The 11,732-nt window shown below is 35.4% G+C and overlaps 2 protein-coding genes and 1 long non-coding RNA gene across 3 annotated transcripts; all 3 read left to right on the top strand.

The window, feature by feature from the left end:
• Positions 1–4,213: 4,213 nt before the first annotated feature.
• Positions 4,214–4,890, top strand: LOC124326669. The gene is made up of 5 exons (XR_006915598.1): positions 4,214–4,308; positions 4,391–4,445; positions 4,511–4,578; positions 4,640–4,778; positions 4,846–4,890. It is a non-coding gene; the product is annotated as an uncharacterized LOC124326669 (long non-coding RNA).
• A 3,114-nt stretch (positions 4,891–8,004) lies between these two features.
• On the top strand, positions 8,005–8,897 carry LOC124324837. Its single transcript, XM_046784392.1, has 5 exons — positions 8,005–8,147; positions 8,227–8,580; positions 8,642–8,752; positions 8,825–8,835; positions 8,883–8,897. The coding sequence occupies exons 1-5, from the start codon at positions 8,096–8,098 to the stop codon at positions 8,895–8,897; spliced, it is 543 nt and encodes a 180-aa protein (XP_046640348.1). The 5' UTR covers positions 8,005–8,095.
• A 339-nt stretch (positions 8,898–9,236) lies between these two features.
• Positions 9,237–10,620, top strand: LOC124324853. The gene is made up of 6 exons (XM_046784394.1): positions 9,237–9,333; positions 9,395–9,491; positions 9,598–9,948; positions 10,014–10,131; positions 10,218–10,309; positions 10,369–10,620. The coding sequence occupies exons 2-6, from the start codon at positions 9,396–9,398 to the stop codon at positions 10,618–10,620; spliced, it is 909 nt and encodes a 302-aa protein (XP_046640350.1). The 5' UTR covers positions 9,237–9,333; position 9,395.
• Positions 10,621–11,732: the final 1,112 nt, after the last annotated feature.

Genomic DNA, 11,732 nt, shown 5'->3' on the forward strand with positions numbered 1-11,732 from the left:
AAAGACGTTTCAGGAGGTGGATTTCAAAAATTCCGAACAAATGATGAGAAAAGACGTTTCAAGAGGTGGAGACGTCCAAGTTCAAAAAATCCGAAAAATGATGAGAAAAGTCGTTTCAGGAGTTCAAAGGTCAAAGTTCAAAAAATCCGAAAAAATGATGAGAAAGAGAATTTTAGGAGCTGGAGAGGTAAAATTTCAAAAAATCCGAAAAAATGATGAGAAAAGACGTTTCAAGAGGTCAAAGGTCAAAGTTCAAAAAATCCGAAAAATGATGAGAAAAGACGTTTCAGGAGGTCATAGGTCAAATTTCAAAAAATCCGAAAAAATGATGAGAAAAGACGTTTTAGGAGCTGGAGAGGTAAAATTTCAAAAAATCCGAAAAATGATGAGAAAAGACATTTCAGGAGGTGGATTTCAAAAATTCCGAAAAAAAGATGAGAAAAGACGTTTCAGGAGGTGGATTTCAAAAATTCCGAACAAATGATGAGAAAAGACGTTTCAGGAGGTCATAGGTCAAAGTTCAAAAAATCCGAAAAAATGATGAGAAAAGACGTTGCAGGAGGTCAAAGGTCAAAGTTCAAAAAATCCGAATAAATGATGAGAAAAGAATCTTCAGGAGGTCAAAGGTCAAAGTTCATAAAATCCGAAGAAATGATGAAAAAAGACGTTTCAGGAGGTCAAAGGTCAAAGTTCAGAAAATCCAAAAAAATGATGAGAAAAGACGTTTCAGGAGGTGCATTTCAAAAATTCCGAAAAAAAGATGAGAAAAGACGTTTCAGGAGGTGGATTTCAAAAATTCCGAAAAAATGATGAGAAAAGACGTTTCAGGAGGTCAAAGGTCAAAGTTCATAAAATCCGAAAAAAATGAAAAAAGACGTTTCAGGAGGTGGAGAGGTTCAAGTTCATAAAATCCGAAAAAATGATGAGAAATGACGTTTCAGGAGGTCAAAGGTCAAAGTTAAAAAAATCCGAAAAAATGATGAGAAAAGACGTTTCAGGAGGTCATAGGTCAAAGTTCAAAAAATCCGAAAAAATGATGAGAAAAGACGTTTCAGGAGGTGGATTTCAAAAATTCCGAAAAAAAGATGAGAAAAGACGTTTCAGGAGGTCAAAGGTCAAAGTTCAAAAAATCCGAAAAATGATGAGAAAAGACGTTTCAGCAGGTGAAGAGGTCAAAAATAAAAATATCCGAAAAAATGATAAGAAAAGACGTTTCAGGAGGTCAAAGGTAAAATTTCAAAAAATCCGAAAAAATGATGAGAAAAGACATTTTAGGAGCTGGACAGGTAAAATTTCAAAAAATCCGAAAAAATGCAACATGTCCTCTCCGACTTAAGACAAGCCTTTGTCCGAATCTTTTCATGTAACAGACAAAGACATGTCTTAAGTTTTCCTTATTTTTATTACATTGCCTCCTTATATTTGTTATACATTTATTTTATCCCTTTTCAATTCACAGCATAAACGTCCAAACGTTTATATTCCCTTTCATAATTTTCTAAAAAAATTTCGGTTTTAATGGTATGGGTGACATTAAAAAATTTCAGACAAAGACATGTCTTAAGTTTTCCTTATTTTTATTACATTGCCTCCTTATATTTGTTATACATTTATTTTATCCCTTTTCAATTCACAGCATAAACGTCCAAACGTTTATATTCCCTTTCATAATTTTCTAAAAAAATTTCGGTTTTAATGGTATGGGTGACATTAAAAAATTTCAGACAAAGACATGTCTTAAGTTTTCCTTATTTTTATTACATTGCCTCCTTATATTTGTTATACATTTATTTTATCCCTTTTCAATTCACAGCATAAACGTCCAAACGTTTATATTCCCTTTCATAATTTTCTAAAAAAATTTCGGTTTAAATGGTATGGGTGACATTAAAAAATTTCAGACAAAGACATGTCTTAAGTTTTCCTTATTTTTATTACATTGCCTCCTTATATTTGTTATACATTTATTTGATCCCTTTTCAATTCACAGCATAAAATTTTCCAAAGGTTTATATTCCCTTCCATAATTTTCTAAAAAAATTTCGGTTTTAATGGTATTGTTTGACATTAAAAAATTTCAGACAAAGACATGTCTTAAGTTTTCCTTATTTTTATTACATTGCCTCCTTCTCAAGCACATCTAAAGATAAAATTAAAAATATTTGTACTTAAGACATAGCTAGTCACAAACTGAAAAAAAAACTTTAAGGGATAGCTCCATAAAACATATTAAAGAAACGAAACTGTTGGGATTTGTTTTCATTGAATATGTACTATTTTTATGTGAAATAAAATTGAATACGACTAGAATCATTTTCATTTGTTCAGCTGTATTCCTTAATCGCTGCTAGAATACACGTCAGAAGTTTTAAGTTTGTTCTTTTTTGTTATAGGAGAAATTTGAGAACTAGCTTTGTCTTCAGTTTTTGTTCCGGTTCTTCTACCTTTGCCTCTGGATGATGGTGGCAATTTTTCAGTTTTTGTTCCGGTTCTTCTACCTTTGCGTGTGGATGATGGTGGCAATTTATCAGTTTTTGTTCCGGTTCTTGTACCTTTGCCTGTGGCAAGGCATGGTGGCAATTTTTCAACAATCACTTGACATTCCATTGACAATTTTTTGTCAATGGATGGTGATGCAGGTTTCAATGTAAAATACCCAGATGATTCGTTGTCATCTGAAAGGACAAGCTGAAAATTTGTCGTCACTGGAGGTGATGATGGAGTAGGTGTGGCCATGAGAGGAAAGGGATGATTGGATGGGGTAGGAGACATTGACGGAGAACGAGCAGGAGGGGATCCTGGACGCTGTTCTAAGAAGTCTTCCACTCTTGCCTCTCCATTTCCTGTCCCTTTTATTTCACCTTTTTTCTTTCCCTTTCCTTTTCTTTCTCGAGACAACCTTTTTTTTTCCTTCTTCCTCTTGTTTTCTATTGAATTAAAACCAAACATTAGTTTCGGTATCATCCTCGGCGAGAGAAAAACATTTTGAATACTTTTATCAACATCGCTTTCGTCTGATCGCCCGCCATCCTCTCCTAGATTACAGTCTTCTTCAGTGTCACTTGTAGGGTTCTTTTTATTCAAAACTTTGTCCGTTTTTCCCTTTCTCATATTTCCTAAACAAAATGGTTGAAATATTTAGTGTTGGAACCGATGACAGAATCAAAAGAAATAAATAATTGTCATGTACCTATTTTGTTCTTTTTACTTTTTCTTGAGAGCCACACTTCCTCTTTTTGACAAAGTTTGATCCTTTTTCCTGTTAAAAATAAATGTCAAATAGATGAAGTACATTTAATTTTATAGATGTACCTTGAACCTTGTCCCAGTGACGTTCCCATAAATGTTGAGTGAGCGTACCATCTTCCTCTTTGCAGTAGTCAATACCACCTCCGCTTGCCAAAATAAATTTGGTGTGCTGTGTTCCATTAGGAAGTCTGGCCAAAAGGAGCATTGAAGCATTGTACTTTGTTGCTGCTTCGGTTATCTTGCTATTAATGCTCTCAATCAAGTGGGATTTAGCTCTGTCCATGTTATTTTGTTCCCTCTCCGTTAGACCATTCCAGTAGTTTTGGTACTCTAGAACATCCCATGGCTCGTTCCTGGTTTCCTTCTCCTTGGCACCTTTGAAAACTTCCTGCGACAGAAAAATGTGTTAAGAAGGTTGTGTAAAACCCTAATATTATTGACTTTAGACTTACTTTGAAAGCTGTTAATCTCTTTTTAGTTTCTTCCTTTTTTTTCTTAATTGTTCTTCCTAGCAAATTTTTAAGATTCTGAATCTCTTTCTTCCTTTGTGCCTTGGCTTTTTCCAATCTTTTGCCTGCAACGTCATTTTCTACGCTCTCATTGAAATCAGAATTAAAATCAGATTCAGAAGACATTTTCATCCAAGTATCAGTTTGTGGTCGTATAAATGAAATCGTATAAATGAAATATCGTATCTGGTATGTCTGGTATCGTATCAGTTGAAAAGCAAAATGTGACGGAACAGCGAATGATCAACAGCTGAGTTAGCTGACACCTGGTGGCACTTTAACGCAAATTGGATAATATTGATTTATTTTAGTATTTCAAAATAATTATCCTTATTCTACGTTATTTTTAGAATTTAAAGTAAATATTTATAAAGTTTTTCCCCTCTTTTTTATATTCGCCAAGAATAACGGCAACACCTTCCCTACCCATAACCCTACATGGCCTATTGGCCGACTGGCCTTGTCAGTGTGAAGTGTTTCCCTTTATTACTCTATTTCAAAGCTAGTGAGATTTCATTGTGAACCATATTTTGGTGCCACAATCATAAAGGTGAGGTTTTGGTCTGCTTCTTTTCAAATATTTCACCCTTTTACTGTTATGATTTTATAGATTCTCTTTTCTCTGTTAACAGATTCAGGATATAGCCACCTCAATCTTTCTGTTTCCTCTTTCAGCCCACAAATCAGGTAAAAAAAGATATATTTCAATTTACCTAAAGTTATTACAAAAAATTGTTTCATTTCACTCTTAGGTTGTACTTTACTGGCCAATACTTGCATCTGGATAGATGTAGGATTGTTCTGATCATCTCTATTTGAGGTTGTGTGTCCCGTTGACATGTGTTTTAAGTTACAATACTCTTACCTATTTTATGATACAGGGTTTTGGCTGAAAAACATCAGGTGCTTGCGGTGAAATGTTGATGCGAGGAAAATGCAAAACTCACCTTTATCTGGGCACCTCTGATAGTTCCCGTACTTTAACAGTATCTGCAAGAAGCTTTCTAAAACATCTTGATGGTAATAAAGTATTTTTGAGCATTGAATTAATTAATCCATTAAACATAAACTTGTGTTTTACTTATAGACAGTCTATAGTATTTGGTGATAGCAGAATATAGGACTGCGAAGCAGCAGTCCTGATCATTGTCAGTTTAAAAGAGGACTTAACAAGACGGACGAGAAAACCGACATCATTTCATATATATCGTACCTTATGTGCATTTAACCGCCTGTCTGTCTGTTTCCACTGGCTGTGAACAAATGCCGAAATTCAATAAATGATGTGTGGGTCACTACTCTCATTAATTTCACGGAACATTTTTCGTATACTGGATTTTTTTCTAATTCATTGGTAGCAGCCGAATGAAGCTGGAGATGGGCTACAATAAATAGTCAAGAGCCACTAAAATTGGGGTGTACTAAAACCGGTTCAAATATTAGAACTTTGGGTTTTCCATTGGAATCGAAAACGGTTCTATTAGTACTGAAAATAAGTGTAAGTTTAACGGGTCTAGTATTTTTAATTGCATTAGTGCTGCTGTGACTTTACGATGCGAAAGTTCAAATTGCAGTTTGAATTTTTAACGACTCCAGGGAGAGCGAGTGCCATCCTTTATTATGAGAAGAAAATAAAACGAAAACGCAGATTACAAAGAATGTAATCAATGAACTTTCTTTGGAAGGACTATGATATAACTTTTCACTTTTCAGAACAGTTTTAAAGTTAAGATGAATTTAATAAAAATCCAGATACAAAATGAATAATTGAGGAAAACCACCGTAGAGCCACTTCTAGGGACTATATTAGCACATAATACGAATTAAATTAATACAAATCTTATAAAATCGCTGATGATGAGTTTAAATAAAAAGAAAAGAGGCCAGTTTTGTAGATAATATAATTCTACACAAAATACGTGAAAGTTAAAGTTATACATTGATTTTAGCGTTTCGAAAAACGGAATGAAAAACTCTTTTTCGGGAATAGACTCGACTCATATCATACATGGACTAGACGGAAAAACTATTGAGAAATAATTTATCTTTGTGGGTTTGCAAATGCGGTTTTGAACGGATTGTTTTCATTTTCACATATTTTGTGTCTAAAAAATGCTCGACAAAACTAATTTCTTTTCTTTTTATTATATGAACTCAGCGGTGATTTTATAAAAATTTTTAAAACTTAAATGTAATTAAGGGCAATTTAGGGCCAATTTTCGGCTGAAAGAAATATCACTAATATTTCACCGTTAAGTTACGGACTGGGCAGACTGCCCCTTTTCGACGACACCCTGAATGTAGTCTGATTTGTCGACGGTCGGACGGTCAGACGTGTCCCGTCTGATCAGGGGCCCGTCATTGGCGGCTTTTCATATTTGCGGCTGCCTTCGCTGCTCAGTAAATAAATTGAAGGTGGCCCACTTTCAACACCGGCAGCGGGCCGAGCTGGAGTAGCCGCTGATGGCCAGCGTCGCCAAGGTGAAACATTTTAAAAACTTTTGGCCTTGGAACGCAAGGTGGGTTATGTATCTTAAATATATTGAGCAGCGAGGGAATGCGGCTAAAAAGAAACGACGGCCGTTGATTAGCTATAGGTTACTCTGGGTGTCGTCGACCGGGGGTAGTTCAGCCAGCTCGGAATTAAACGGAGAAATATGAGCGCAATAATTTTAAGTAAAAAATGTGCGAGAAGCGCGCCCGCTTATGATGCTCATTTTTGGCTATTAGCCTTGAGATCTATCACCAAATTTTTTACTTAATATTTCTCGTACTAATTATTTACTTTAGCGGATTAAACTTACTTTGTAAATTTTGTACAATAAACTAAATTACGTAAAATTTAGCGCATCGCGCTACAGTTAATCATTAGTGCCAAGCGCGCAAGATCTAGCTCAAAATATTCAATTGATTTTTTCGAGGATTTTTTCAAGTAGTGAGCTGCCAAAAACAGCGCAAAAATAGCAGACGGACCTGCGATAAGCGCTGAAATTATGAGCGGCTAAACGCAACTCGTTCGACCAGTCGCCGCAATCGTTATTTAACTTGTTCCGTTAAAATGGTCGCGGTAGGAAAGCCGTCAACGAATGGTCGCTGATCACCTGGAAAAATTGACTGACGACAAACGCATGCATCAGTCTACTCTAGGTGTCGTCGACAAGGGACAGTCTGGCAAGTCCGGAATATTAGCCAATAATTTTAAATAAAATATTTCGAGAATTTCGCCCATTTCATTTAATTTAATGTGGTGCGCGTTAAGTAGCAATTTTTATTTTACCGCTTACGCTTTTCGTAAATAATAAATGAAACAAATTGAGCTACATTTAGCGCATCACGTGCAAGTAAAAAATAAGTAAATCATCAGCGCCATGCGCGTTTATGTAGCGCTAAATCTAGCGCGAAATATTTCACTTCATTATTTATCACGCTAAACGGGTTATGCGTGTTTTGTAAATAATACAATAAAGTTAATAAATTTAGCGGATCGCGTGCAATGTTATCAAACATTAATCATTAGCGCCTTGCGCGCATAGATAGTGCTAGATCTATGTTGGGCGTGATTGTTTTTCGCGCATTGATCCGCCTGAAACGGACGGTCGGGCGCGGCGACGCTTAGCACTAAAATTGCGGACGGACCAGCTATAAGCACTATCGTTAGCACGATGCTTTACTTATTTATTCTTAATAATTTCAGCATGTATCAGATTCATATATTTTAATTCTATTTCATCTTTTCCTTCTTGATATTTTTTATATTTTACTTCATATTTCCTACGGGAACCTCGCACACCGGAACGGGGTGCCATCATATTTATTTGGTCTTTGCCTTTGTCTCCCTGTATCATAAAACAAATTTATCGATCGAATCGCCATCTTTTACTGACCTCTATTACTACCAAGCAATAAACAGGACAGCAGACAAAGTAAAATATCGGTGGCTACTGATCTTGGGTTTGTGTCATTAATCCCTTCGACTATTCTTTCAAGCAGAAAGAGTTTATTTAATTTACTTTGGGTTTGAATTTAAAATGGGAAACCAAAGTCCAACGTCAAGTGATTCATATGGATTAACAAGTGACTCAGTTAGCTCAACAAGTGATTTAGATAGCTCGTCAACAGAAGAACAGTGTGACGTTGCTCAGAATAAGAAGCGCAAGTTTTCTTATACTAGGTCTCGCAAACAGAAAACAGAAAAAAAGTCGACGGCTGGAAAGACCTTTATTTATACAGGGAAGAAACGTGAACCAAATAAAAAAGTGTTTTGTCGTGATGGTGCACATTTGAACTCATCACGTGAGCAACTATCTTTGAATTCAAGTCCAAGAAACAATTTATCGATGAGTGAAAATGTCTTGACTGAGTATGACTTAATGAGCCCTGAAGCTCTTGGTGAGTACTATTTTGCAATACTCAAGTTTAACATTATTTTCACCATTCATTTATTATATAAAAACTGTGTGGCTTCCAGAGAACCTAAGAAGAGATGTTATAAATGACTTATCTGACATGCAAACCAGACAACAGCCAACATGGCAAGAAAGGGAAGCAATTCGAGCATGGGGATCCACTGACAGAACACGAATTTTCAAGGAACTAGTTTCCAGGCAGCCACTTTATCATTCCAAATGTGATCAGTGTCATCTTCACCTGAATGCTGCTGCTGTAAGATGCATGACTTGCAAGAAACATCTCTGTCACAAGTGCGATACAGGCTCTCATTTAACTATGCCATTTCACCGACGACTCTTGTGTTCTTCCGACACATTGCAAATTTTGCTACCAGAACATTTCATCGATCCCAAGGGCAACATTATAATAAAAGGTATGGAAGTAAGAATCGAATTGTTCAGACAGCTTTGTTTCAAGTTTTTTATATTTTGAAGATGTATGTGTTCCATGCTTCGTACCGCATATGTGTTACAATGTCGAATGCGAAGGATCCATGTTACTCATTCCAAATCTTCAAGAATCAATCGTGGTGGTCAATGAGAGTGGTAATACTTATACATATTATACTTATACATCTTGTACAATAAAATATTTGAATCCTCTAAAACACTTCAAAGGTCGATTTCTCGTTAAAGCTGCAGTTTTCGTTTGTGATAGTTGCAACTCTCGTACAAGAGCCACAATCGATGACTATGTATTTTCTGGATTTTTCCCTGGAAGTTTATCGCCAAAAGTCACCTATCTTTTTGCAGAAGAGGCACTTCTTCTAGGACATCACATTACTCATAAGTCTCCTGGGTCTTCAAAAAAAATGTATGCACATTCTCTTGAAGAAGTATCAACAGAATATGGCCGGGTATGTGACATAAAAGGTCCTGTTTTGTATGCACGTGATTCTAAAAATTTGGTTCTTACAGAATGGACCAATAAATGTAACATTATTTACTACTGCTGAAAGAGAATGGGAAACCTGTCGACATAATATTGACGACCAAGTGCTTCAAAGGAACAAAATTGATTACCCCAGTTGTGGGAAAGAACCTTTAGTCAGATCTTCTGACGCTATCGTAAAATTGAGGCGCTTAAGCTCGGCTGGAAAAGTGCACAATCCAGAAAACGAAAGAACGTAAGATGCGTGTACAAGAAAACACGACAAAGACTGGTCTTAAGTTTTATTATTTCAATAGAATGGAACAGCCACAGGCGAGGTTTGGAAACTTAGTTATCAAATCCGATACAGAAGTTGAAAATTTCCGTCAAAGGATTTACAACAAAGTTTCTACTGTACGCAATTACATTTCATTTGAAACTACTAGATTTGACATGCTGGACTTCGATATGATTAATCATGATTTTATAGTATTTTTAATTCCCTTATCTTATTTTGTAGACAAAAAAGAAACAGATGTGTGGGGGATCGGCTTTTAAGGCCGCAAGAGAAGACTCCAATGAACAAAAGAAGTATGACGAGACTGGGCTCGTCGTTAGCTCTTGCAAGCACTGCGTTGTACCATACGCAATCAACATGTTTAAAGGTGAATCGTGGACCCATACTGCATTTATGCACAATGAAGCCATGAAAAGTAACGCCAAATTCTTCTGCTACGACGTGGTATGCCAATACTGGAAATGGATGAAAACAAAAGTGGCTCGTCATTTTCCTGAATACCGTAATCTAACAAGTGAAATGACAGGAATCTTGCCTATCATGCATAAGAATGCACATCAATTGCCATGCAAGGTATTATATCAATAAATTATGAAGCAAAGTCTTCTCTCAAGCTTTAATATATATGTACAAAACAGATTTTATGGAATCCCCGCTGGACAACTGGAATAGGCTTAACTGGAGGAGAAGAGCACGAGCAAGTTTTCTCCAAATTGTATCTATATGCTTATGTGCTAAAGCATATGGCCAAACATAGTAATAGAGCTTCTTACTGTATTTATTAGCAAACATTGTTGCATTGTTAACTATTAATTCAACGATTTTACTCTTACTTCATTTAGACAGAAACGATTTTTTAACATTAGCTATTCTTTATTGGAACTGGGGTAAAATTCAAAATATGCATTTCCTTCTACGCAAAAAGCTTGAAAAAGTAAACAACTTTCCAATACAGGTTGAATAATTATTTTAAAATAACGAAAATTTTCTTAGGCAAGAAAGGAAATCAAACAAGGCACTCCAAAACTCGAGAAATTGTTGGAAACCCATAACCTCGTAAATAATGATCTTCCACTGATTCACAAGGAGCTGGAGACAAAAGCTAAGGCAATTCTTGACCAAAGAAAAACCAAAAAGACTACAGTTGATACACTGAGAAGAATGCTGGAGGGCTTACATGCTCATTTAAAGACTACTTCCATTTCTATCTCTAAAGAAGCAGGTATATTACAAAAACTAAATTGAGACCGCAGTACTTACTCAGAGTATCGAACTTGTACTAAAACAGAAAATTCCAAGACTCGGACAAAATTAAGGCGGGTTCTGACTGAAACTAAACGAAAGGCTTTGGAAACGATTGAATTAATTAATTCTAAGGATACAACGCTTCCAATTTCTTACGAGGATTTCAATGAAGGTGTCTTTCCTTGGGAAACAGTTCTGGATCGGGATGACACGCACTTTCCCACACGTAAAAATAAAACAAAATTGTACTTTTTTAAGTAAAAACTTAATTTCGTCGTTTTTGCAGTTTCTCTTGCCGACAAATATAATATTGTTGATTGTTGGATGCTATTGAAAAGAGCAAGGGAGGAAATTACATTGAGTAAGAATGAAATGATAAACTACATGCGATTCCTCATTGATAAACGGTCATCACTACAACAACCAAGTCAAAAACATACCGGAGAAGACAAGGAGAAATTTGCGAAAGGGAAATCCGTCATGAAAGTTTCTGAAGTTCATCATCTTAATTTAAAAATTCAAATGGCTCTAACAACATTTAATTTAAAGTGCAACCAGGATTTTTCAGATTTCATATGTGAAAAACAAACAAATTTTTCTGAACCAGAATTTGAGTTTGACACATCTGATGAAGACAATTACGATTCTCTCTCAGAATCCGAATATTCTGATGAAGAAACAGAAAGCTCATCTAGCTATTCGGAAGATGATGAATCTTCAATATAATTTAGAATACAAATTGCATAATTCTTACTAAAAGTTATGAAAAATAAATGTATGACTCTTTTAAAGCAATATTGTATTGGCTTAGTTAATTTAAAAAATTCTTAGTTAGTAAAAATTTGCATTATCCCCAAAATTACATGGTAATAGCGCTTTCGTAAAAATAGATAAAATCTTAAGACGATGCTTTGTCTGAAGTATTTTTTAAATGAAAGATTCTTGGATTTGAAGTAAACTTGATAATTGCTTTACGCTAAGGTTTAAGTTTTTTAAAGAAATGCTAAGTTAAAAAGAAAAAAAATTCTCAAAATGTGCAACCCTCAACATATGCTCTGCGACTTAAGACATGGCTTTGTCTGAAATTTTTTATGTAACCCATACCATTAAAA

The sequence above is a fragment of the Daphnia pulicaria genome, chromosome 1 (genome assembly GCF_021234035.1).
Source record: "Daphnia pulicaria isolate SC F1-1A chromosome 1, SC_F0-13Bv2, whole genome shotgun sequence".
NCBI lineage: Eukaryota > Metazoa > Arthropoda > Branchiopoda > Diplostraca > Daphniidae > Daphnia > Daphnia pulicaria.